Consider the following 26182-nt stretch of genomic DNA (forward strand, 5'->3'; position numbering starts at 1 on the left):
CAAAGAGACTTTTCAAAGAAATAGACTTATTTTTCTATTCCCGAACCAATGTTCTTTCCCCTACAAGGATGTCTGCTGCTCACACGACCATCCAGGGTAGGCGTGGCTGTGAATGCACACAGGGGCCCACGCGTGTGCTGCATGTATTTACCTGGGTTTCTGAGGAATGTGCATATGCACGTGGGTGCACACGTGTGTATTCATGTGTGTATTATGTGCATGTGTGTATTATGCGCATATTATGTGTATTATGTGCATGTGTGTGCGTGTGTGTACGTGTGTGCCTGTGTCTGTATTTCCTCATGGTCTGTTGTGTTTCCTGTCCCCCATCCCAGGCAAGGAGTCCCTGTCACCAGCTCTTAGAGAGGCCCTGGATGCACCTAGCCTCCCCAAAGTCGAGAGGAGAGGGAACGCCACGTGAGGACTGAGCCCCTTTTCTATGCTCCTCAGCGCCCCCACAGGATTCTACGTGAACCACCGAGGGACCAACATGGGGACCATGGGCCACGCTTGAGACATAGTGTGAGCACAGAGCTGAGACTGAGATACCTAGGTCCTCCTGCTGTCCCGTGCAGGTTTTCCCAGGCAACCCCAAGGTATGGCAGGCGCGGGCAGCCCAGGCAGCTGCGAGAAGTGAGCAAGGTCCAGGGCTCAGTTCCCACAGCTGCCACCTCTCGGATTCAGGGGACACAGACCACTGGACCCCATGTTCCAAGCAGCCCATGCCACCATCTAACACCAGGAGAAAACACACACACACACAAGTATGCCTTAGGAGAGCCCCCAGTTTTACTTCCTCTTACTGAACACACTGAGGTCTTTGTGTGACACAGGCCCAGGATCCTGGGGCCTGGATGGGGCCCTCTGTCCACGGCTCTGGCCACGATGGAAGCCATTCTCCAAGGGGAGGCTTTTGACCTGATGAGTCCTGGTGTCATCCTGGCTCCGGGTGACCCCTGGGGCTACTGGCCAGGACTGGGCAGAGGTCTGGGGGGCTGGTCCCCAGTGAGTTGGACAGGGGGGCAGGCCTCGGGTGAGATACAGTGGGCCTCGTGCTCCACCAGGCCCGCAGGGCACTGGCAGCCAGGAACGCAGGGCCTCACGCAGTGGGCTGCCAGCTCTCCCAGGGGAACGTGCTGGTTGAAGCAGGTACGGGGACAGGGCGGGCCACACTCATCGAACACAAAGCCACGGTCCAGGGGACAGCCCACCACTGCAGGTAGAATGGAAGGCAAGGTCACGGGGGAACCCCGGCGATGAGGCCCTCCTGGTACCTAACCCCGTCCAGACCTGAGCCCCCTGTGCCACCCTCTTCCCCAACTCGCACTGGGCATCGCCCCTCACCACAGAGTGTGGGGCCCCTCCAGGCAGGCGTCACCCCTGCCTGGCGGCAGTGGCTGGCGTAGGCCTCCAGGGCATCACAGAGGCAGGCATCGGCCAAAGAGCCGGGGCCACAGGCACATAGGTCGTACACGCAGGCGGCGAAAAAGGGCTCTGGTGGCACAACAGCGTGGCAGCGACGGAACGGGGAGGACTTCAGCACCGCACACCGGGCGTTGGCCTCACGCCTGGCCCGGTAACCGGATGCCTTGCACGGATCCACCTCGCGGCCCTTGAAACATGGCCGGCTAGGTCCTGGCCCTTCTGGGACCTAGGTGGGAAGAGTGACCATGATGGGACAGCATCCACGGGCAGCTGACCTTTGTGTGCTACGTTCTTCAAAACACTTTCCACCAAATATTTTGGTTTAGCTTCAGAAACCTCCCTACAGGAACAACAAAGGAAGTACTGGCAACTTTCTCCTGGTCCCCATTTTACAGACGGACAAGCCAGGGCCCAGAGCAGGTAAGGGACTTATCCAGTGTCACACAGCCGGCGAGTGGCAAGGCAGGGCTTGCGGATTTAGGTGATGCCTCTTTCATCAGGCCGTCCTGCCCCCCACCCCTGCCCCTGCACCATGACAGGCCAGAAGCCCCCAAATCATCCTGAAGCTGCCAAGCCCATTGGTGTGCCCCCCCCCCCACTCCCCGACTTCCCATGTAAGCAGGCGGCTCTAAGACTCCCACTCAGTGTGCCTCCCTCAGCCACCCAGCTCCGGTGCCACTCACCTGCCAGCTATTGCCAAAGGCAGCCTCTGTAGGCAGGAGCAGCCCCTCAGGCCCCTGCAGGTCATCCTGGGCAAAGCCATTGAAGTTCCCACAGAGCCCGCACATCTGGCCCCGGTAGGAGCCTGGTACGCTCACCTCCACCTGAGACTGCCCGTCCCACAGCACCTGTGCAGAGAGCCTGGGATTGGGGAGTGGGGAAAGGCAGGGACCCCATCCTGGCCCCAGGCACTGTCAGCACCCTCCACAGAACTGGGCCCCTGGTGAAATGCAAACCCGCTTCCAGAGGGTCACTTTCACATGGGCATTAGGGCCTTACAGAGGATAAAGCACAATTTGAGTCCAGATCACAAGGGTAGACAAGCCTTCTTTTAGGAATTTACAAAGTGTACTACTTGCCAAAGGCAAGGAGAAATTTACTCTCTGGCATGGGAGTTGGAAGGATCTCAGAAGCCACCTAGGAGACCTTAACTGACATCCCTCCAAAAATTCCTCCCCCCCCCTTTTTTTTTACCAGTGAGAAAACAGACCCAGAGGGGGTTGGTACTGGCCTAGGAGCCCCACTGTGTTGGTGGCTGAACCAAGATTAGAAACTAGGCTCAGATCTCCTTTCACTCCACCCAGGGTGTCTGATCGTGATTCCTCTCCTCCCCTCAGATTCCAACAGAACCTTCTCACCTCCCTGGCCTGATCTGGCCCTGGCCCTAGCTGGTATTCCCACTGCCTCTCCAGATAGAGAGGCCTGAACAGGCCGGGGACTCCCACACCCTCACTGGCCCTGGCAGCGGCACCTGGAGCCCCGGCTGGGCGTGCAGGATCACGGTGCGTCTCTGCAGCTCCACGTACAGCAGCGGCTCCTGCAGGAAGGGCAAGGCCACGGGGCGCCCGTCCACCTGGAGGAGGGAGGCAGGAGGAGGGGCGGCCTCGGGACTGATGAGTGGACGGCAGACTGCGCAGGACCGACCTTCCCCGGGTCCTCAGCTCTGCTCACCGTGACCGCTCCGCCCTGCAGCAGCCCCACGGCCACGTCTCCGAGCTGCACCGTCACCTCCTGGGTCCAGGCCACACCCCTCCGGCCCCGGTTGGCGTTGGTCACGTGCACGCTGTGACGGGACAGGCCCAGGTGCCGGGGTCAGCAGGGACAGGTGTAGGGAGTTAGGGAGGAGGCATGGGGGGGGGGGTCTGCGCACCTGAAGTCCCCTCCGCGGCAGTCCTTGGCCAGCACGTAGCTGCAGCTGCCCTGGAAGTGCAGCAGGCGTCCGTCGAAGGTGCGGTAATGAGGGTCTCCGAAGGCCATGCAGGAGGCGGGTCGAGGCAGGCAGCGGGGGCAGCAGCTGCCGGGACTCAGGGCGGGGGCCTCGTCCTGGCCTCAGCCCCAGATCCCGTCAGCAACATCGCCCTCCCCGCCATGCCCCACGCAGAGACTGCCCGGGACCGAGGAGCGACCGGGAATCACCAGGGACTCCCGCACCGCTTCGGGACTCACCGCGAGCGGGCTTGGGGCGCCGCCTTGTGACCACCCCTAGGAACTGCACGGCCCCGGTACTCTCGGCTCCACCGCGCGGCGGCCGCTCCCCAAGCCCTACCTCCTTCCTCCCGCCGGGTCTCACCCGGGTGTCGGTGCCACGTGCCCACTCACCCCACCGCCCTCGACCGCGGCACTCACGGGGCCACAGGAGAGCGGCGGGCAGCGTTGGCTCTGGCAGCGCACCGTGCCGGCCACGCAGGAGCAGGTGGTGCAAACGTCCACGGCCCAGCGCTCCCCGGAGGCCACCGCCCGGCCCTGGTGCGCGCACGACTGGGCGGGGGCTGAGGGAACAAGAAGCGCGGTAGGGTCAACTGCCCGTCCCTCGCACTGAGTCTCGCTCGTCCCCAACCCCCTCGTCGCTCTGGCTGGCACCTTGGCATCGCTCACAGCAGCGGCCGGCCTCTGGCACCTTCGCCCAGCCCTGCGGGCAGGAGAGGGCGGGGCACTCCTCCAGGTCGCACTCCACATGGCCCCCCTGAGGAGGAGTCATTGCGCTAAGGACCTCCTGCAGGACCTGGGGGCCCTGAGCCGCACACTTCTGGGGGCCCTCTGGGTCACAGTCTGAGGCAGCCACCCCTTCTCTCTGACCCTGCCCCAAAAGAACACCCAGGTCATGTTCAAGTGGGGGATGAAATCAACCCTTAGTTCCTTACCCCAGCACACAGGTGCCGCTGCCCGCCCTCACTCAGAGGGGCCGCCTTTTTCTATTTACCTCAAAGACCCCATATTCACTGGTCCAGTGTCCTGAGACTGCTCTGTCCATCCATCTGTAAGGCCCTCTGCCCCACCCCTGCCCGCCCAACGACCCCTCCTCACGTGGCAGGTGCACGTAATGCACGGGTTGCTGGGGTCCTGCCAGCTCTCTCCATCTGCCACTCTCCGGCCCTCGGCCTCCACCACACACTCTGAGAAGGAAGAAGTGAGGACGCGGAAGCACTGTCCTTCCAGCTACATCCTCTCTGGAGCTCACCCAGAAGGCCCACAGCAGGGGAGTGCCACAGCAGGGGAGTGCCACACCCCTCCACGGGCACCCTGATGCTGCTGATTTCCTCAACCAGTGTCCAGATGACCTACTAGATGGTAGGCCCTACCCCGGGGCTCAGGAAGCAGAAAGGGCCCCAGAAGCCCAAAGAGCCGGAGGCTGGAACCTTCCCATGGACCGGCTGCCAGCTCACTGCAAAGCCTGGTCAGTGGACCCGGGGTCCCTCAGCCCACCGACAAGTCTCAAGCGAGGCCTCAAGAACCCAGACTTCATTCCTTGCTTTTCTTGGCTTTCTGCACGCCCATGAGTAACCCTTTATTTCTCCAAAAGAATGAAGCCTGCGTTTGGAGTATAGACCCTAGGCTCCCCCCTGGGCTCAGGCTCAGAGATGCAGGTCAAGGCTGGCACTTACCTCGGCACATGGGGCAGCAGCTCCCAGGGTGGGTATGGCGCTCTGACAGGGGACAGCTGAGCTCGGGACAGGCCCGGTGAACGCAGAGCCATGTCAGGTCCTGTGGAAGGGCGTGTGACCACCACCAGCAGAGATCAGCAGGGAGGGAGCACGGTGTCATTGGGAGCAGGCCTAGGCCCGGTATGATGTCCAAGACAAGTGGGGGGATGTCGGGGTGAGTGGGGAGCCTGGAGCTGCTGCAGGATAGGGGGCACTGCCACAGCTTACAGAGGAGGAAGAAAGAGCTTTGGGAGTCCCCGAGGCAGAAGGGCTCACCTGGCACTGGCAGGTGTAGCAAGGGTCGGGCGGGGCCAACTCAGAGCCCAGCAGGCCTTCTGTGCAGTTACTCAGCGCCTCTGTGAAGACAAGAACTCCGTGTTGGGGGGAGAAGGGGGCAGCAGGGGGCAAAAGCCCACCTACCCACTGTGTCCCCAGACATCTTAGGCCTAGGGCATACTCCTATCCCCAGCACACTGAGTCCAAGAGAAGTCCTCTTTCTTCTGGGGTCAGCAAAGAAAAGTTTAGACTTTTTAAAAAGAACATTTACTAGGGTGGAGCACCTGGAAGTGGACAGGGCGTGGTTTCCTTAGCCTGAGGTCCCTAAGGACCATCAGGATGCCTCCCCAGCTCCCTCTGTTACTTCCTTTTATGTCTCCTGGCGAAAATGGCACAAGGAAGCCCAGAGAGCCAGGTAGGTACTCCAGGTTCTAATCCTGGCTTCAGCATTAGATTCAGCATTGTGCAGATGAGAACACCTCTGTTTTCTCATCTGTAAAAAGGAACAATGCCTCTCACTGGGCAACCGAGAATTAAATGGGATACTGTTTATTCAAAGCACCAAGTATAGTGTCTAGCATGCAGGAGATGCATAATAATGTCAGTCCTCTTCTCCTTCCCTGAAGCACATCCTAGCAAGTGTTGGAAGAACAACTCCCCACCTCTGTAGCCCCTCTGGTCTCCCTTTGGTGCTCTCAAGAAGCCAGAGGAGGGCAAAACTCCCACCCCACAGCGCCACCTGCTGGACAAGAGGCCCCATAAACTGTGTGTGGCTTCAGTCAAGGATCCCCAGTTCTCCCTGGGGGTTGCCTGGCCAGCGCATGGGCTTCCGTAAGTCCATCGGACTTAAGAAAGGGTGAAGACTGGGGCTGCAGAGGACAGCAGGCTGGTTCTTCCAGTGTCACTCTCGGGGTGGCCGTCCTACCCTCTTTTTTACCCCCATATCCAGGGACTCACGGGCACAGGTGGGGCAGCAGTGCTGGGGCCCAGGGGGCAGGAGCTGGCTGGTGGGACAGCCCACCAGGCTGGGACACTGCCGTCGATGACACTGAATGCTGGGGGGTCCCTCAGGCTGCAGCTACAAAAATGAGTGAGCAAAGGGGGTGGGTCCCAGGCCCTGGCAGCCGGGACACACCCTTTTCCCTTGGACTCCAGGCCCTTCCATCTGCCTACTGCACCTTCCCCTGGATACATCTTGGGCGATTAAACTCCCGTCTACAGAGACTTACCGTCTCCCCAGGTTGCTTCTCACCCTGCGCCCTAACCCAGAGGTGATGTCCCCTTCTCTTGCCAGTTACTCAGGCCTGACCCTTCATGTGACCACTGATCCTCCCGCACTCTCATGCTATCCTCCCCCCTCCCTGCCAGGTCTCCAGACATGGGATGTCATATGTCTGCTCACCATTATCTTCATATGGAATTCTCTAACATCCCCCCACAACCACTTCCCAGGTGTCTCCCCCTACCTCCCATACACACCCACACTACCCTCCAGCCAGGACAGCCTTCCCACTGCCCCCATCCCCACATCCCCACATCCCCACTCAGTGCCTGTCCCACCCACACTTCCTGGCCCCACTTAGCTCTTCGCTTCACCCCAAGTCCTGCCTCCCCTCCTGGCCACAGAGGCACAATCCTCTCTCTGACCCTCCTAGTGTTTGTGCCCCCCAGGGTCCGGGCTTCCCCACCCCTCAGCGTTGCTGTCACCCACCTCACAGATGCACACTTCACAGGGGTCTGCCCCAGGCTGGAAGCTCTCCCCTGGTTCATACTTGCGGCCCTCATGCTCACAGTCTGGGGCGGGATGGGGGGGAGGGTAGGAGCAGAACAGGACCAGGGAGCCTTTAGGCTGGCAGGAACGCCAGGGGGTGGGGTTCTCTGTCCCTGCAGTGACCCCCAGCTCCAGGGACTGGAGTGTATGCAAGAATGGAGGCCACTTCTAGAACAGCCCGGCTCTGCCACCCAGCCCTGGAGGGAGATGTGGACCAGGTGCTGCCTCCTTGCCTTCCCCACACTGGCCCCAGGTTCCCAGTACCAGAGCATCGAGGGCAGCAGTCATTGAGCCCTTGGTGGGGCCGGGCACAGGAGCTGACACACTGGAGGCGGGCACAGGTCACGACGCCATCATGACACATGCAGGAGGAGCAGGGGCTCTGGGGGTCCACCCAGCTACTGCCTTCAGGGTGCTCCTCCCCACCAGTCAGGCAGCCTGTATCCCAGGTGGGCACGGATGAGCTCTGAGTTCTGGTTCTGCCAGTATGCCCTTGTCCCCCCAACCCTGGGTGCTCGGCAGGGCATGTGGGTGCCAGGAGCGGGACCTTCAGGGAGGAGGTGAGAAGGTGGCCTGGGGCAGAGCTCTTGTGCATGGTAGTGGGGAAGGACCCTGGCTGAGGGCCAGAACCCCTGGGTTCTTAATCCCATTCCACGTCTGTTTGCTTTCTAGACCATGGGCTACAATGAACAGTAGACCGGTACCAGCAATGGCAGTTGGCATGCAGTAGGTGTGTAATAAGTGCATACAGAAAGAATGAAAGGCTCCATCACTAAGCATGTGCCCCAGGTAATAATATGGAACCAGATGGCTAAGATGCAAATCCTGACTACCACTTACTAGCTTCATGATTACAGACAAGTTATGCTTACCTCTCTGTACCTCAGTTTTCTCATCCATAAAATGGGAATCATAACAGTACCTATCTGATAGTGTGTGGGTTAAATGAGATATGGGTCGAGTGCTGAGCTCAGATGGGATGTGCTCAGCAAATGTGAATCGTCATTATGATGATGATGACCAGAGTGTGGTTAGGAAGGTGGCAGTTTTGAGGGGTAATGGTCTTGGCGGGCCAGGAACAGGGAGAGGTAGGAAGAACTGAAGACCAGCAAGGAGAGCGCTCAAGAGCCAGGGCGTGAGAGGGCCAGGTGGGATGGACAGGGAGGGGGTGGCCAGGGGAGCGCTAAGAGAGGGAGGTGGTGTGGATACAGGGCATGGGGCCAGGGGCAAAAGCAAGGGGACAGCCCCATGGGGCCAGGCATACCTCTGCAGCGAGGGCAGCAGCTGCCCGGATCCGTGACCTGGAGCGGGCAGGACAGAGGAGGGCACGGCAGCCGCGCACAGCTGACCCGGCCGGCCTGTAGGAGACGCCCTCTAGGCCAGGTGCCCCAGAGGCACTGTGGCCCTGTCCCCATCCTACCCCACTCTGCCCCCTCCCTACCATACCTGACACCAACACCACTCACAGCTGCCTGGGGGCCCCCCGAACTCTTCCCCATCCTGGTGCTCCTGGCCCTGGGAGAAGCAGCCTGTGGGAAACACATTTCCTGGGTGAGGGGCTGTGCCAGCTTGCTCTGTCCAACCACAGGCCTGGCGGACAGAGGCGGGGGGAGGGGAGGGGAATGAGCAGGGAGCAGGGCATGTGGAAGGCAGCTCACTGTGGCAAACAGGGCAGAAGCAGGGTCCTGGAGAGGGATGGGGGCAGAGAGCTGGAGGACAGGGCTTCTTCTGACACTGCACGGAACCTTCCTGAAGGAGAGGGGTCACACTGCCACTTTTGACTCCATGTCGTCACCACCTCCAAACAGGCTACACATTGTCCCAGGGTAGGGTGTCCCTACTGAGCCTGCCAGGCTCCAGCCCCCCTCCCTTGGCCCGGGAGACCCGAATCCAATCCTCTTCCACCAGATGGTACCCCTGGGAGACGGTGGGGTGGGCGGGCAGAAACAAGGTCTTCCTGGCCAGAGAGGAGGACTAAGCAATGAAAGGTTACCAGGTTTCCAATAGGCCACCTCACCTGGCAGGTGCAGAGGGAGCAGCCGGGGTCAAGCGGGTCAGGAAGGGTCTCTCCAGGGGCTGCAGTGACTCCATGATAGAGGCATCCTGGCAGGGCAGGAAACGCAGCCAAAGAGCGGCCGTCAGCGCAGTCCCCCACGGCCTTGCGCGGCTGGGCCCGGGGACCTCTGCCACGGCTGGGGGAGACGGCAAGTGCGGCCTGCCATGGCCAGGGAGGGGAGGGTGGGAGGACAGCCTCTGGCTAGCTGCAAGTGGGGACCCCAGCAGACGTGAGGGGAGCGAGGACCGGAGCTGGGGTCAAAGATGGCAGACAAGTTGCCGTCTTGTGGGGCCCATGGGAAGACGAGGTGAGGAACGGGTACTCCTGGAAATGAAGGCTAGAGGTGGCCCGGGCTCAGGATCGTGGCCAAAAGAAGCCAGGAGGGAAGGAAGCTGCCTCTCATGACTGCTGACTCAAGGGCCTGGGAGCCATCCAAGGGTCTGAGTCTGGTAATGTGCCATTTTAGGAAGGCGATGAGACAGTTTAAGAGCAGGAAGTTCTGCAAGCACGAGGCCCAGTTATTTGATGAGCACAACCGTGAGTCTTAGGGGACAGCAGGGACAGACAGGAGGGCACAGGCGTGGTGGGAGGAGAGCACAGGGTGTGGGTTTGCCTTGTGGCTCTCTCAGGGGAGGGGTGACGGTGGTGAGGCCTGGTGACGGGGCCCCTGGGAGCCCCAGAAGGGGCAGGGAGGGCAGGTGCTGTCCTACCCTGGCAGGTCGGGCAGCAGTGTCCAGCTGGAGTGAGTGGGTGGCTGCAACCCAGGGGCTCGCAGGGCCGGCGGCCACATGTCACAAAGCCTCCGAGGCAAGTACACAGATTGCAGGGCTCTCGGGGATCTGGGAACTCCTGGCTGCTCAGGTAGGACTCCCCTAGATACTCACAGCCTTCAAGAGAGGATGGCGAGGGGGAGGGCAGAGGGCAGAAAGGGTGAGAGGTGAGCAGTGGTCCAGTTCCCAGCTTGGGCCTGAGCTGGGGCTAGGGGAGGGCTCGAGCCAGGCAGGGGAAGGGGGGCAGAGGGGTCTGGGGTGGGGGAACTGGCGGAAGGGCAGACTTCCTCCCGTTCAGCCTGCCGTCTAGTCTATCGGGAAAGACCCACACAGAATCTGTCCCTAGAGCCCCTGCCCAGCCAGAAGGCACCAACGTCCCCAAGCTGAGGAGAGCTGGAGATAGCCCAAGATGGCTCAGGAGATGTGGTTCCAGCCCTCTGATTAATCAGGGACGGGGAGGGGGTCCCAGAGTGGTGGCAGCCTGACCCAAGCAGCTCTCCGACTCTTGCTGACCACTTTTTTTTTTAAAAAAAGGGGCTCTTCAGGTCATAATGTGTCAGTGTTGGCTCATAAAATGCCCCCCTCCAGTGGGGGCATGTGGGAGGCTGTGCAGGTGCGGGGACGGGGGACACGGGAAACCTCTGTACCCTTCTCTCACTTTTGCTGTGAACCTAAAACTGCTGTAAAGAAAAAAATAGACTTAACAGGAAAAAAAAAAAAAAGAGGCGTGTCTGAGTCTCAAAGCCTTGGCAGGCAAGTGTCAGACTCAAATTTAATGTTTTATTTTTAACTGCATTAATATTTATGGTCACCTTCATTCCTGGCAAATCGAATTCATTTACAGTATGCTATAAAGACTTCTTTATAAAAAGATTTAAATTTAAAAGTTGATTTGAAGAAAGTTCATTGGGGTGCCTGGGTGGCTCAGTTGCTTAAGCGTCTGCCTTTGGCTCAGGTCATGATCCTGGAGTCCCTGTATCGAGCCCCGCATGGGAGGGGGCATCCCTGCTCAGCGGGGAGTTTGCTTCTCCCCCTTCTTCTGCTCCTCCCCCCAACCAGTGTTCTTGCTCTCAAATAAGTAAAATTAAAAAAAAGAAAAGAAAAATGGTTACCTAAATAAAATTATAGGTGGTAGAGTATCTGTAACAATATTGCTAAGTTAGTACAAGGGTGACCAAAGACTGGGGAACTGGGTTTTGTTCATCTCTCTCTTGTTTACAGGAACTAAAGTTAGAGTTGCACTTAAAAATGGTTAAGGTAGGGGCGCCTGGGTGGCTCAGTGGATTAAGCCACTGCCTTGGGCTCAGGTCATGATCTCAGGGTCCTGGGATAGAGACCCGCATCTGCCTCAGCATCCCTGCTGAGCAGAGAGCCTGCTTCCCCCTCTCTCTCTGCCTGACGCTCTGCCTACTTGTGATCTCTCTCTCTGTCAAGTAAATAAATAAAATCTTTTTAAAAAATGATTAAGGTAGTGAATTTTACGTTATATATATCTTACAAAAATGCACATTTTTAAAATGCATTTTTAATTTAAAAAAAAAAAAAAAGGAGGCCCGAAGAGGTTATGTAACTTGTCCAAGGTCACACAGCCAAATGGCATCAGTGGCAGGAGCAACTCCAGGTTTTAGTCCAGTGTTCATTATTATGTGATAGATGTTGTGGATTCACTGTGGGCAGTAAAGGTGATGCTGACCCCGCCCTCCCAGCCCCTCATCCCCACAGTCCCCTGCCCCTCACCTTCACAGACAGGGCAGCAGTCACCCCTGGCAGGAAAGGGGCACTGAGCAGGGGCACAGGCCCTGGGTTCGCAGCGGACGCTGCCCTCCCAGCAGAGGCAGACGTGGCACGTGGCGCTGGGCGAGGGGAAGCGCTCCCCGCTGGCAAACTCCTTCCCCTGGTACAGGCAGCCTAGGGGGGCAGGCAAGGAGGGCAGAAGCGGGGCTGTCTGCCAGGCCCACAGCCTCCCAGGCCTTGCGGACTGGGCACTGTCTCCCCAATTCTTAGTGAGAACCCGGAGGTGGGAGGGGTGGGCTTGGAGGGAGGAGGATGCTGCGATGGCACAGCGTCAGGGGCTGGAGAAAGGGTGCTGTGGACTAAGAGGGCGCCAGGTAGGGCGAGGCTCTGGGGCAGAGTGGGAAGGAGCAGGGGGCGGGGGAGGGCATTACCATCGCAGGAGGGGCAGCAGGGTCCCTGGCGCGGGTGGGCGCAGGGTGCAGGTGGGCAGGGCAGCCGCTGGCAGGACACGGAGCCGTCGAGGCAGAGGCAGCGGCGGCAGGGGTCGTCGGGCAGGGAGAAGTGCTCCAGGTGCCGGGCAGGGACCCCGCCCCCCGGCCGTGGGCAGCCTGAGGAGGCGGCTGCAGCGAGAGAGAAGAGCGTGTCAGGGGTCCAGGGAGAGGCTGCAGAGTCTCCCGGCTCTCTCCAGGGCAGATCTGCCCGAGGGCGGTGCCTACCGGGGCACTGGGGGCAGCACTCGTCGGGCAGCAGGACCGGCTCTGGACAGGGCAGCGGAGGGCAGCGGCGGGCGAGGCACTGCACGCTGCCACTCTGCAACAGGGGGGCCACGGGCCAGGGCCGCTTAGCGGTGGGGGGCAGAGGAGATCCCCCTCCTTGGGACACCTCCTCCCACAGGGACAGACTCACCAGACAGCGACACTGCCGGCAGGGGTCAGAGGGGTGAGGGAAGTCGGCTCCATTGGGGTACTCTTTCCCACCAAAGGCACAGCCTGGGGGAAGGGGCAGCTATAGTAACGGGAGGGGCCCTGCTCCTCCCTGGGTATGCCGCCCTTTGAGCCCTAAAAGCCCACAGATGGGACCAAGCCATCCCAGGAGACCCCCCCACCCCCCCTTTCCCTACCCCCCCACCTCACCGTTGCAGTTGCTCTGGCAGCAGGAACCAGGCAGTGGGTGGGCACAGGGGGCAGGGGGGCAGGCCCGAGGCTGGCAATGGGCATGGCCTTCCCGACACTGGCACTCTTGGCAGGGGTCTCGGGGGTGGGAGAAGCTCTCTCCATCCACAAATACTTGTTCCTCCAGGATGCAGTCTGAGCATGGGGGCAGGGGAAGGGGCACCGTGGGGGCTGACAGTTCTAGAGCTGCGCTGGCAGCCCATTGATCCTTGGGGTCCAGAGCCACTGAGGCAAGGCCAAGAGGCAGCCCCATGAAGAGAGTGGAGGAGAGGTCCATGTAGGCGGGCATGGGTATCTCTCTGAGCACACCCCATATGTGCGTGGGCATGCACACGCGCGTGATCGCACGCGTGTGTGTGTGTGTGTGCGTGTTTGTGTGTGTGTGTATTTGAGCCCATTTACCTGCCTCTGAGAGGGAAGAGCCTGGGAGCTCACGCGTGCAGGTGTGCGTGTTTGTGAGACGCACCCTGGCACAGACCCTCCACCGGGGCAGATCCGGGCACGTGGCACGCCAGCACCCAGTCTCCGCATGCCAGACCCAAATGTTTGTGGCATGAACCTGCTTTATACAGAAAGATATGCAAATATACCTGACTGGTGGGCGGGGGGGAAGGGATGGGAAAAGGACATACATAATGGGAGGGAAGGGTCCTGGAGTAGCACAAAGGGAGAAACAAATCTCTACTCTCCCTCCCGCCCATACTCTGTGAGTTCCAGAGAGTTCCAAGCTGTGTCCGGCTGGAAACAATTCCAAAGGTGGTTGCTTTCTAACGTATCTGGTGAGCCCAGGGCGCCACGGGAGAGCTGGGTCTAGGGCCCCCAGGTGCAAGAAGCACATACCTGGGCACCTGGGACAGCACTGGCCGGGTCCACTCTGGGGCCTGGCACAAGTTGTGGGAGGGCAGTCAACCAAGGAGCACCTCACAGTCCCCTCCTGGGAGCAGGGGAGAGGGCAATGGGGGTGGGCCCCAGGAGGGGCTCAGCAGGGTGGTGGCGAACCCGGGGAGCTACCTCACAGCGGCAGGTGTGGCAAGGGCTATCTGCGTCTGTGAAGTTTTGCCCATTGGCATACACTTGGCCATGGTAGGTGCAGCTCTCACAGCTGGGGCAGCAAGCACCTGGGTGGGACAGACTGATCAGAGCCCAGCAAACTAGGGGTGGGGGGAGCTGGACAAAGCGGGGAAGAAAGCCAGACTGGTGTGGAGCACTCACCAGGGGGCTGGGTAGGGTGCTGACAGGGAGCTGGGGAGCAGAGCACCGCCCCACACATGGGCACGCCATCATGACAGGAGCAGGCCGTGCAGGGCTGACCATCAGGCTCCCACTGGACCCCCTCGGCAAACTCCTCTCCATCGAGCACACAGGCTACAGCGGGTTGGGGGACTGTCACCGGGGCAACTGGGACACCTCCAGCCATCCCTGACCTTCCCAGACCACAGGAACCTGGCTTTGCCATCCCCACGGTGGTCTCTGAGCCCACACCGGAATGGGAGGTGGCCCCGGCAATTCCCCTCTTCCGTCTGCGGCGGCTGGAAGCAGCCCTCCTTTGAAGCTTTTCCTCCCTCGCCCCCTCCCCACACATACCTGGGCAGAGTTGGGGGCCAGAGGCAGGCAGTGCGCAGGGGGCAACCGGGCACTCCTGCTCCTCACAGGAGACCTCGCCGGCCTAGAAGGGACGCTGGCTGAGGGTCCCCAAGGGCTGACTCAGATCTGGGGTGGGAGAGGGTGGGACTCGCTACCTGGCAGGAGCAGCGGATACAGCGCCCACTCTCTTGGAGTCTAAAGGTCTCCTCACTCTGATACTGGTGTCCCTGGTACTCACAGCCTGGTCAGGAGGACAGGAGGACCGGGGGGTAGGGACAGAGCTGGAGGCTGACGGTGAAGCCTCACACCACCTCGAGGCGTCCACCGCCCACCCTGATGCACTAGGCTCCCCCACCTCCAGGATCTCGGGCCCCACCCTGGGGCCCTGTTTGCCATGAGAAGGCGAGGTGAGAACGTGCCCTTCACCCATGGTGATGGAGCTTAGGCTTTTCAAGGACTTCTCCCGTACTGTAGTCCAAGGGGCTTCCTATAGGTCCGAACCCCTGTGCCCGGGCACCCCTGGAGCCTCTCTGGGGCCTGTGCTTGCCCCCCTCCAGGTGACTCAAGCCCCAAGCTCACCGTCACACACTGGGCAGCACTGTCCAGGGATCCTGCCTGGGTGTCTGCAGGGCACAGGAGGGCAGGGCAGAGGCTCGCACTGGATGCTCCCGTTCTGCCGATAGGGCCTGGTCAGCGTCCGAGAGGCGGGCCTGGGAGCCAGGCCCTCCCTGCCAGGCAGCCACACTCACAGCGCAACGGCAGTGCGAGCAGGGGTCCCCAGAGCCCACCGGCTCTCCGCGGCGGTACTCCCGCCCATTTAGGAAACAGCCTGTTGGGGAAGAGGGTACCTCAGGAACCCTGCTCCCCACGCTGCCTGTCCTGGCTGGCCTTTGTGGGAGACTGCGCTGGGCCATCCGTGAGCTTTCTGCACCCCTGCACCAGGCGCCACTCACCGACTCACCATCGCACAGCGGGCAGCAGGTGCCCGGCAGGGGCCGTGCAGGGTACGGGCACAGGCTGGCACACTCTCGCTGGCGGCACTGAATGTGGCCCTCCTGGGAGGGGGTGGGGGGGGCAGGGGAAGGTGCCGTTAGAGCTCTGTCAGGTGGCAGGAACAGCAATCAAGTCCCTGCGATCCACTTACTAAGCACTGTTATGGGTTGAACTGTGTCCCCCCAAATTCATATGTGGAAGTCCTAACCACTGGGACATCAGAATGTGGCCTATTTGGAAACAGGGTCATTGCAGATGTGATTAGTTAAGATGAGGTCATACTGGAGTGGGGTGGTCGCTCCAGTAACTATGTCTTTGTAAAAAGGGGAAATTTGAACACACACATGTGTGTGCACACACACACACACACACACACACACGGAAAGCAACATGTGAGGACGAAGGAAGAAGCTGAGGGACACCAAGGATCGCCAGCAGACCACCGGAAGTCAGGGGAGAGGCCTAGAACAGATTCGCCGTCACAGCCCTCAGGAAGAACCAACCCTGCTGACACCTTGATCTTGGACTTCTGATCTCTTGAACCACAAGAGGATACATTTCTGTTGCTTAAGCCAATCTGTCTGAGCTACTTTGTTATGGGGGCCCCAGGAAACCAATACAGATGTATAACCCATCATGTAACTGAAGCGTTCTATGACTCAGTTTACCCATCTGAAAAAAGACAGTAATAGTTCTGTCCTCGGGCACCTGGGCGGCTCAGTTAAGTGTCTGCCTTCCGTTCAGGTCATGATCCCAGGGTCCTGGGATTGAGTTCTGCATCCGGCTCCCTGCTCAGCAGGCAGTCTGCCCCTCCCCCCGCTCGCTCTCACACGCTCTCTCTCTCTCTCTCTCTCTTTCTCACTCAAATAAACAAATAAAATCCTTAAAAAAACAATAGTCCTGTGCTCACAGCCTGTTATGGGAATGAAATGAGATGCCCAGCCTGGTGTGACACCCACCTCTGGGAGCTGGCAATCAAGCCACAGCTGTCGCTACTCCCCACAGCTCCTCCCAGACAGATCCCACCCCTTGAGCTCACACCTGCATCGGGGCTCCATACTGCCAGTCCCTTAAGTGGACAGCAAGTCACTCTTCTCACAGATGTTGGGGAGAGTGGTCCGTGTGAGCAGGGAGGGGGAGCACATGGTTACAGAGGGGAAGGGTCCAACCATTTCAGTTGCTGCAGCAAAATCCCATAGGCTGGGGGGCTTATGAAGAGCGGAAATTTGGTTCTCATAGTTCCGGAGGCTGGGAAGTCCAAGACCAAGGTGCCAGAAGGGTCTGGTAAGGACCTGCTTCCAGGTTCCTAGACACCTGTCTTTTCACTGTGTCTTCATGTGGCTGAAGAGAGGAGGAGCTAGCTCTCTGGGGTCCCTTCTACAAGGACACTAATCCCATTCATGAAGGTGCCACCCTCAGGACCTAAATACCTCCTAAAGGCCCCACCTCCTAATACCATAAGGATTCAATATAGGAATTTGGGGGTGGGGACACAAACATTCAGTCTCTATCACCTGAAGTGTCTTTCCTCATTTCTCCCTGCTTCAATTCTACTCACCCTTTAAGACCTAAACCCACCCTTTCCATGATTTTCTAGATCTGTGCTGTCCAATAGAAGCATAATACAAGTCACAAGTCCCTTTAAACTCTCTAGTAGTCAGGGGCACCTGGATGGCTCAATAGGCTAAGCCTCTGCCTTCAGCTCAGGTCATGATCTCAGGGTCCTGGGATCGAGGCCCCCATCGGGCTCTCTGCTCAGCGGGGAGCCTGCTTCCCCCCCTTTCTCTGCCTATCTACTTGTGATCTCTCTCTCTCTTTCTGTCAAATAAATAGATGAAATCTTTTTTTTTAAGATTTTATTTATTTATTTGACAGAGATCACAAGTAGGCAGAGAGGCAGGCAGAGAGAGGGGGGGAAGCAGGCTCCCTGCTGAGCAGAGAGCCTGATGCGGGGCTCCATCCCAGGACCCTGAGATCATGACCTGAGCTGAAGGCAGAGGCTTAACCCACTGAGCCACCCAGGCGCCCCAATAAATAAAATCTTTTTAAAAATTTCTCTGGTGGTCAAATTTCAAAAAGTAGAAAGAAAGGGAAAAGAAAAAAAGAAAAAAAAACCCAAAAAACGAAAATAGAAAGAAGCAGATAAAATGACTTTTTAAGATATTCCATTCAACTCAATCTATCCAACAGTTATTTCAAGATACAATCAACATAGAGTATTAACGATATATTTTATATTCCTTTCTTTCACACTAAGTCTTTAAAATCCCATGTGTATTTTATGCTCCAGCCCAAGTCAGATTGAACGGCCCCATTTCCAGGGCTCAGTGGCCACACGCTTTAGGTCACAGATTGGACAGCCCAGTTCTAGATGTCTCTAGGAAATCTCCCCAGAGCTGTTGCTGCCTTTCCTATCGTGCCCTGTCTCACTCCTGGAGCTTGCAAGCTCTTTGAGTTACTTCACAAATCCATGCTGCACACCTGCCGTGCTCAGAACTTGGCACACAGACAGGCACAGCCCCGTCCCCCCGCCCCAAGTGCCCGGCATCAGGTCTTCTCCAACTCTGTCCCCTCCCAGTGCCTACGGGATGTGCTCAGTGAAATGAAAGAATGAACACGGGGGACCTGGGGTGTGGAGTAGAAGCAGGGCTTACCAGGCACTGGCAGATCCGGCAGGGGTCCCCAGGGGCAGTCCACTCTTGGCCGTGCTCCCAGTGAGAGCCCCCTTCCATGCAGCCTGGGGTGGGGGTGAAGATGGACAGAAAGGAAGCCTGGTGGGAGCCAGCCTAGCTGCCGGCTCAGCCTGCCCCTACCGTCCTCCACAGGCCCCCTGGGGGCTCTCTCCTGAGCCCAAACCAGACTATGTCATGCCTTGGCCTAGCCTCTTGGGGGCTCCCAAGGCCCAGACAGGGTAAGACCCAAGCTCCTTAGCCTGCCCTTCCAGGCCTCCCTGGATCCAGTGTGGCCACACCCTGCTCTGGGGCGGGGGGGCCCCCTCACCTCTCACCACAGGCTTTGGCCATTCGTGCGTGCTTGCAGCTTCCCACCTAACACACTCACCTCACACTGTCTGTCCCACGCCTCTGTGCAAGCTGTCCTCTCTTCCTGGAATGCCCTCTGGCTTATTCCGCCTGTCACCTAGCTAACTGCTCTCCATCCTCAGGGTTCACCCAGAACACGCTGTCTCCAGGACGCTCTCCTTCCTGTGACCAGGCTGGACTGGGTCTCCTTCCTCTGAGTTTCCGCAGAGCCTGGCACCTGCTTCTCAGCCTGCCTTTGCCATAGTACTGCTGTGTGACTCGGCGTCCCCCTCTAGGGGTCCGCCTGGATGGCCCACCTGTGTCTTCCGTGCACAGAGTGGGTAATGGTGGTCAACATTTATCAGGGTACAGAATGTCATCATCCACAGCTCACAAATGGGGAACTGAGGCACAGAGTAGCTCCCTGAGAGGTACACAGCCATGACGTGGCAAGGGCAGAATGTGAGCCCAAGCACCTCATCTCTGGAGCCAGCTTGATGGGGCATTGTTCCCCGACTGAGCAAACCCCCCAGGTCAGGGCCAGCAGAATGGGCTCCAGAGTGGAAGAAATGGCGTGGCAGCCTCTTACCTTGGCAGGTTGGGCAGCAGCGCCCGGGCCTGGGAACGGGCTCAGGGCAGGGGCTGGGCGGACACCTCACGGGCATGCAGCGAACCAGGCCACTCTGTAACGCACCGAGAGCTGTGAGAAGCAGCCAGGCCCGGGGCTGGCTCCCAAGAGGGCGGGGTGGGCAGGTGTCTGACACCCTTGGGGGACGGGCCACAGGGCCAGGATGGAGGGGAACCTCACTGGCAGCGGGTCTTGGAAGGTACGTGAGGGGATGAAAGAGCAGCAGGTGTGGCCCAAGGTAGGGGCAGGGGGTGAAGAAGGAGGAGCAGGGCCTGGACCAAGTTGGGGGGGTGGGCACTCACCAGACAGGAGCATTGGAGACAAGGGTTGGAGCTGGACAGGAAGCTGGCCCCCTCTTCGTAGGAGTGGCCCTCATATTCACAGCCTGGGGAGGGATGCCAGGACCACAGGTCAGCTGAGAGCAGGGCAAGGGGACATCACCCAAGGCAGGGCATGACCCCAAACAGGTACTGGACCGACAGGGGGGCTGGGTGATGGAGTGGCGGGGCAGGGCAGGAGGTCACCTGGCCGGCAGACAGGGCAGCACTCCCCAGGAGGGGTGTAGCTCTCCAGGCAGTTGAGCTCCGAGCACGAGGGCCCCTGGCACCGCACGGTCCCAGCCTGCAAGGCGGACACTGAGCCCTCCCTCCCTCTCCACTGCCCAAGCTGAGTTACTCTGCTGGCCTAGTGTGCCCAGCAGGCTGCAGCCTCAATTCCTGGGGCGGGGGGATGGCATCAGCTCTGTTCTGCCCCCAGGCTGGGCTTGGTACTGCCAGGCCGGGGGTATGCCGAGCATCAGGGATGTGCGTGGTGGTCGGGGCTGGGCTCTGATTCTCTTACCTGGCAGGTGCAGATGACACAGGGCTCTGGGTGCCAAGTTTCCCCAGCCCTGTGGCCTCCAGGGCAGCCTGCAAAACCGGGGCCAGGCCCCCACATGAGAGACCCATAGTCCTGGAGCCAAAGCACGTACAAGGGTACCGCGTCGAAGGGCACCATTCAGGTGAGAACCTGAATTCCTACCACTTCCCAGCAGATGGCAGTCAAGTGTCTGACGTAAATGTTACCAGTAGATTTCCATTATTTTACCATAGAAGCATTAAGGAAAGGGTGCTTTTTTACAAAATTTCACCAACGATATATGAGCCAGCAGTGGCCTCGAGGCACCACGTATCCTGTGAGTTCTGTGTGTGGTGCGTGCGCGCGCGTGTCCCTTTTCTCTGAGCTCCACCAGCTCCCCAGACCACTCCCCAGCCTGGGTCACAACTCCCAGGCTCCATTTCCAGACCCCACTGGTCTCCTGAGCCCCTGACCCCCCCTTCACACTACCAGCTGATATTCTGCTGGATAAAATATGGGATGCTCAGCTGAATCGAATTCCATATAGACAATCTATACTTTTTTAGCATAAGTATGTTCCAAACAGTGCATAAGATGTACTTAACACTAAAAAAGGTATATGCTGTTTAAATTCAAATTTAACAAAGCATCCCGTATTCTCTTTGCTAAATCTGACAGCCCTGTCCCTGACTGTGAGCTAGTAGTGTCCCCGGAAAGAGCCAACGCCCCCCCCCACCCCCGCTTCTCTTCACGTCCCTGGCACCACTGCCTTCTTAGCTTCGCACTATTCCATGGGACCTCACCAGTCACCAGCTCCTGCCCGTTCTTTAGAAACAGCACCCCCTCTGCAGCCACTGCCATCCCTGGCCTCCTGGCTCTATGCCTAGATGACTACGGTACTAACCCACTAACTGGTCTCTCACATCTAGCCCAAACAGATGAATGTTCCTACAATACTCCTTTGAACAAGCCACATTCTGGCTCTGCAGCCTTCTATGGCTCCCCATGGCAACAGAAGAAAATCCAAACTGCAAGGCTTAGAGCAGGCTGTTTCCACTGGGCCTTTCCAGCCTGATTTACTGCAACACACCTCTCCCCACCCTGTTCTTGCGCCGAAAGGGCCACATATAACTGTCTCCTGCTGGTGAAATCTCACATTCTCTTGAAGATGCAGCTCAGATGACCTGCCGTGACACGGTCTTGAGTGGCTCCCCCTGCCTTCCCGCCATCTGCTCCGGCAGATACCCACACGCTGCTCTCCTGCAGTTCTTTTAATCTGGTCATTGGATCTTAAATCTTGTGTTATATTAACTTTCAGTTTATCTTCTCAACTAGGTCAGAAGCCCCCTGAGGGCAGGAAAAAGATCAGACAGAGGCTCTGGCTCCGCCCCAGGCCAGAGCCGCATTTGCAGGCTGTGCTTCCCTTCTGAATTCCCCGGACTGCCAGAGTAAGTGTGCAGGCGCCCTCTGGGCACGTGGTGGGTGGCACACCATGGCCCTGGGGGCCAGAATGAGTGCAGGAGGTGGGGCCGGGGCTGGAGGGAGGCTGACCTGGCTCACAGTCCGGACAGCACGCTCCTGGCTCTGGGCAGGGTCCCCTTGGGCACGGCTTCTGGGTACAGGTTATGGCTCCTTCCTGTGAGGAAGCCAAGAGGGGGGCTGCACAGGCCTCAGAACTCTGAGGGCCCGGCCTCCGGAACCCAAAGCTCACCCTGGACCGTGACACAGCGGAGGAACAAGAGGCCAAAGCGGCTCAAGGTACGTGGGCTACCCTCGGGCTGAGGTCAGAAGAGACCTCCTACCCCCACCCCCATCTTCTCCTGCTGCTCCTGAGTCCCAGAAACCGTCTCTTCCGGGTGCCAGCAAGTTCCCAGAACGGAGAGCTCATAGGAAGGGACCTGAGAGCTTCCTAAATAGAGAAGTGAGGAAGGAAAGTCTGGAAGAAGGTAGATGTGGAGCCAAGGGATGGAGACGAGGCAGGTAGATGAGGGGGACAGATAGATGAGCAGGGACAGGGAGGGTCCACAGCTGAGGGGGCGATGTGGGAAGACAAGCAGCTCCAGCCCCTCCGCCCTCTATGCCACTGTTTGCCAGGCCCCAATCAGAGGGGCTGGGGGACCCCCACCATGTGCACGGGGGGGGGGTTGAGCCCCAGAAAACAGAGCTACTTGGAATCATCTGGAGCCACTGGTGGCGAGGCTTTGGGGGAGGGGCGGGCAGACCGCATTGCTCACCTTGCGCGCCAGGCTATAGTGAGAGGTAGCTTACACGAGGCAGGTGAGGGGGACAGGTATGGGATACCCATACCTGGATACCCAGGTGGGTCCTGGGAACTCACCAAGCAGCGGCAGGTGGTGCAGGCGTCGGGGGAGAAGGTCTCGCCATTGCGATAGGCCTGACCACTGTGGCTGCAGCCTGGGGAGGAGATGGTGCCATCACTCAGGCGCTCAGGGCCATCCCCAGGTGCCCAGGTGGGCCTGGCGGGCAGACAGGGCAGCACTCACCGTGGCAACGGGGCAGCCCGGGCTTGGGCTCACAGTGTGCAGCCCCCTCCCGGCAGACACAGGCTGTGCAGGGCTCAGGCTCCCAGCGAGCACCCTCGGGCCAGGCCCGCCCCAGTCCCCAGCACTGAGCAGAAGCCTGACGGCATTCACAAGACTCCAGCTGCCTCACCCTGGCCTCCAGCTCCTTGTTCTGGGGGAAAGAGGTGGAGGGGGAAGCAGGAGGTGCTGGCTCAGCTCTGCACCATCTGACATGCCTGGCAGATTTGTGGCTCGTGAAGCCTGACCAGGGGGAGAAGGAAATCTGACGCTACTAGGGCAGAGGCAGGTGGGTCCCCTCCAGACAGCAGCCTGCTTAACCATGGTTCTCAAGACCTGGAGTCTGGACAGGTTCCCGGGGGGGCCCCGGGGCTCCCCAGACCTCTCCTTTGGACAGAAGCGGACCCAATCCCTTCCCTCAACAATTGAAGACCTTTATCCATCCAAAAATCTTTTCTGATTATGTATAATATGTGCAGTAGGTGCTCCATCTAAATTGATGAATCAGTACTCTGGGGTTCTTCCTTTTTAGGAAAGAGTAAGTATTAAGAACTGTTCCTATAAGAACTTCTCCACGTGCATTTAAAACCAAACTCTATTTTACTGTTCCCGCCCACCCCCTCAAGGCGCAACCCTTCTTTCCTTTAAGGGCTCACCCCTTGCCCTAGTCCGCACACACCCACCCGGCCTCCCTTGCTACCTGCTCTCTGAGTGCTATCATTTGGGCCTCCAGCCTTCCCAGACGTTCCTCCAGGGGGCGCCCCTGCTCCTGGGGGGCCCCAGCAGGGGCTGAGGGGTGGGCTGGCTCCTGCTGCCCGGAGTCGTGGATGTCCGCAAGCCGAGGGGGCTCCCTGAGGATGACCCCACCTGAAGGGGACAAGAATACAAGGTGGGCCTATAGGTGAGGGGCTGCCAAGGTTTCCTGGGTCCTGTCTTCCAAACCCTGCAGGGGTGGCGGGGGGCAGCCTGAGCCCCAACCCGTCTGCCTGCCCACTCACCTTCCAGAGAAGGAGCATGTGCACAGGGAGGGGCGGCTGTTCCCTCTGCTCCACACCCCTGAGTTTGGGCCTGGAGTTGGACAGCCATTTCCACCCCACTTGAATCCTTCCCCAGCAGTCAAGAAAGTAAAAACCTTTTGGGGGGGGGGTTGTAAGCTGACTCCACAGACATCCCATAGACCAGTTCCCTCCTCCGGGTTGGGGTGGGCAGTGGAGGGTCTGGAGGAGGAAGAGGAAGAAGTAGAGGGGAGGGTTTTCCCCACAGAGGTAGCAATTATGAGGCCAGGTCTGGGGTGGCTAAAGGGGTTTCTAGCAGACACTAGTCCTGTGAGGCAGGGGACTGTGTCACCCATTCCCCACCCCCACTCTCCCAAGGGAGGATTGGAGAACCTCATTTGAACCCTAAATTGTCTTCTTTCTTCCAAACCTGCTTTGGCCCGAGTTCCTTGGCTCGGTTCCAGCCATCCCCATGGGCTCTGATATCTGGGGCTCAGTTTTCCTCTTTTGTGTCCCCCCAAAACCTCTGGTCTCATCCAGTTGTCCCCAGCCCACTCCCCACTCTTCTCTCCTCTTTCTCCACTTGGGAGGCTGAAGTCAGAGCCGTCCTCCCTGCCCCCATCCTCCCTCTCCCCACCTGCTGGTCTCTGGCACCACTTCTCTATGTCGCACATCTGAAGATCCCAGCGCCAACTCCAAATGTGACCTTTTGCAAACGCCCCCCATTCTTTTCAGGATGGCCTGCTACTCCCCACATCCAGGTGCTAACACCCCAACAAATGCCAGCCCCCAAGCCTCTTGTGCACGTTCCCATCCCCTCTCTAGCGGGGTATCTTGTCACCTGGAACTCCGTAGGGCTCCTGTAGGTGGCGCTCTTCCCCGACCTCCGCAGGGCCCCTGAGGATGAGGGCTCCGCATCTTAAACCCTCCGTCCCGTGCTCGCTGCGGCAGCACATATACTAAACCCTCCGTCCCAGCTTGACACCCCCACGCCCACGGTCCCTCCTCTCAGGCCACGCCTCCAGGTCTACTTCAGCAGGCACAATAAGGGAGTCAGAGAGAGGGTGGGGGTCCTTTGGGACTCTCAGGGAAGATAGGGCCAGTCCTTTGCTTGGAGAGACCAGCAGAAAGCGCTCCGGCTTGTTTCACAGAGCCTGATTGCTCCCCATGGAACTGTCCTCGGCTCCCCTCTCCCCAGCCGGCTGCCAAGTGCTTGCACTGACCCCTCAATTCCCGCCGGCACCCCCCACCCTCCAGGAGAAGGCCAGACACAAACTCCAAGTCAGCTCCCATGGCGGGCCTCCTTCCCCGCCCCCCTTCTCAAGACAAATAATTAACTTCAGACTCCCGGATTCCAGGACAGCCTCTCCCCCACTGCTGCCTGCAGGAATTCCTCCCGAGGCATTGCAGGAAGCCCCCTGTCTGTCTCCTGGGCCCCGGGTCTCAGCCTCCGTGTGCGCCCCCACGCGGGCTCCTTCACCGACGGGGAGGACCGAGGCTGGCCTAGGAGGCGCTTGCACCCCGCGGCGGGGGTCGGGAGAGGCAGCCTGGCCCCAGCTCCTTCCCTCGGGCTGCGCTGAGTGAGAAACGGGGTCCCCCAGACCGCCCCCGCCCCGAGGCTTCGGCGCCCGGACTTACCTCCGCGGGTCACCGAGACCTGGGCCAGGCTGGTGAGCTGCAAGACGAGGGGCAGCAGGGCGGCCCTGGGCCCGGCCATGCTCGCTCCGCCTCGCTGTCTGTGGTCGCGGCTCAGCAGTCGCCTGGGGAGGCGGGGTGGGGACACACCAGGCCGCCTCCCACCCAGTCTTTGTTCTGGGAGGGCTTCTGGAGTCTGTCATCCTGTCTGCCGGCGTCTGCCTCCCTGATAGACTCCTCCAGCCCTGAACCCCAGCTCTGCCCTGATCCCAGACCTGTGCCAGAGGGGCAGCGGCTAGAGAGCCTCCCGAGCCCAGCAGGAAGCTGGGACCATCTCCCGCCTATGGTTCCTGGTGGGGACCCTGACAGTAAACACAAATTTATCACTCTGAGACCCTGGGACACCTGGTTTTCCTGCTCCCCCACTCCCGTGGGGTCACTCCATGTGCCCTGGGGTTCCCAGTTCAGCTTCTTTCTTGCTTACAGGAGAAAAGGATGCGACTGGGTTCAAAACCCTATTTAGGGGTGCCTGGGTGGCTCAGTGGGTTAATGCCTCTGCCTTCAGCTCCGGTCATGATCCCAGGGTCCTAGAATCGAGCCCCATATCGGGCTCTCTGCTCAGCAGGGAGCCTGCTTCCCCCTCTCTGTCTGCCTCTCTGCCTACTTGTGATCTCTGTCTGCCAAATAAATAAATAAAATCTTTAAAAAAAAAAAAACCCTATTTAGCTGACTCCACGTGTCCTTAGGCAGACCCCAAACTGTGCCTCAGTTTGTTTGCAAACTGGGGATTCTGATACCTACTTTATAGACTGGAGATGAGAGTATACAGATAGGGCAGTGGTTGGCACACGCTAAGTGCTCAGTAAATAACAAATTGCAGCCAAGGGGCTGCTCCAGGCCTCTGAGATCAAGGTCTCCTGCTTTCTTCCTCCTTTGTCCACCTATGCATTTCTTTCCTGGACTTCAGTCACCACCCCTATCCATACCAGCAACCCCAGGCTTGGCCCCAAATGCTAAGGCCTCCCTTTGCTGGCTGGTCCCTGCCCATTTTCCAGTTCCTAAACTCAGACCTGGGGGCAGGGGTGCCGGGACTGGGAGCAGGGCT

At 59.1% G+C, this 26182-nt stretch overlaps 1 protein-coding gene across 1 annotated transcript; it reads right to left on the reverse strand.

Moving 5' to 3' along the window:
- Window positions 1–768: 768 nt before the first annotated feature.
- On the reverse strand, window positions 769–25159 carry KCP (kielin cysteine rich BMP regulator; the record flags this gene model as incomplete). Its single annotated transcript, XM_080818738.1, has 38 exons — window positions 769–1213; window positions 1345–1651; window positions 2109–2273; window positions 2897–2998; window positions 3097–3208; window positions 3296–3468; window positions 3772–3914; window positions 5028–5127; window positions 5343–5422; window positions 6300–6420; window positions 7054–7136; window positions 7378–7551; window positions 8378–8471; window positions 8560–8642; window positions 8772–8862; window positions 9131–9216; window positions 9880–10056; window positions 11677–11847; window positions 12105–12293; window positions 12390–12483; window positions 12580–12662; window positions 12807–12980; window positions 13686–13779; window positions 13857–13963; window positions 14058–14210; window positions 14430–14511; window positions 14585–14670; window positions 15009–15102; window positions 15179–15258; window positions 15391–15484; window positions 18077–18159; window positions 19032–19125; window positions 19373–19455; window positions 19595–19691; window positions 22246–22322; window positions 22412–22601; window positions 23148–23314; window positions 25081–25159. The coding sequence occupies 38 exons, from the start codon at window positions 25157–25159 to the stop codon at window positions 963–965; spliced, it is 4713 nt and encodes a 1570-aa protein (XP_080674864.1). The 3' UTR covers window positions 769–962.
- Between the last annotated feature and the right edge of the window lie 1023 nt (window positions 25160–26182).

This window comes from Martes martes, assembly GCF_963455335.1.
Source record: "Martes martes genome assembly, chromosome: 11".
In the NCBI taxonomy this organism is placed as follows: domain Eukaryota; kingdom Metazoa; phylum Chordata; class Mammalia; order Carnivora; family Mustelidae; genus Martes; species Martes martes.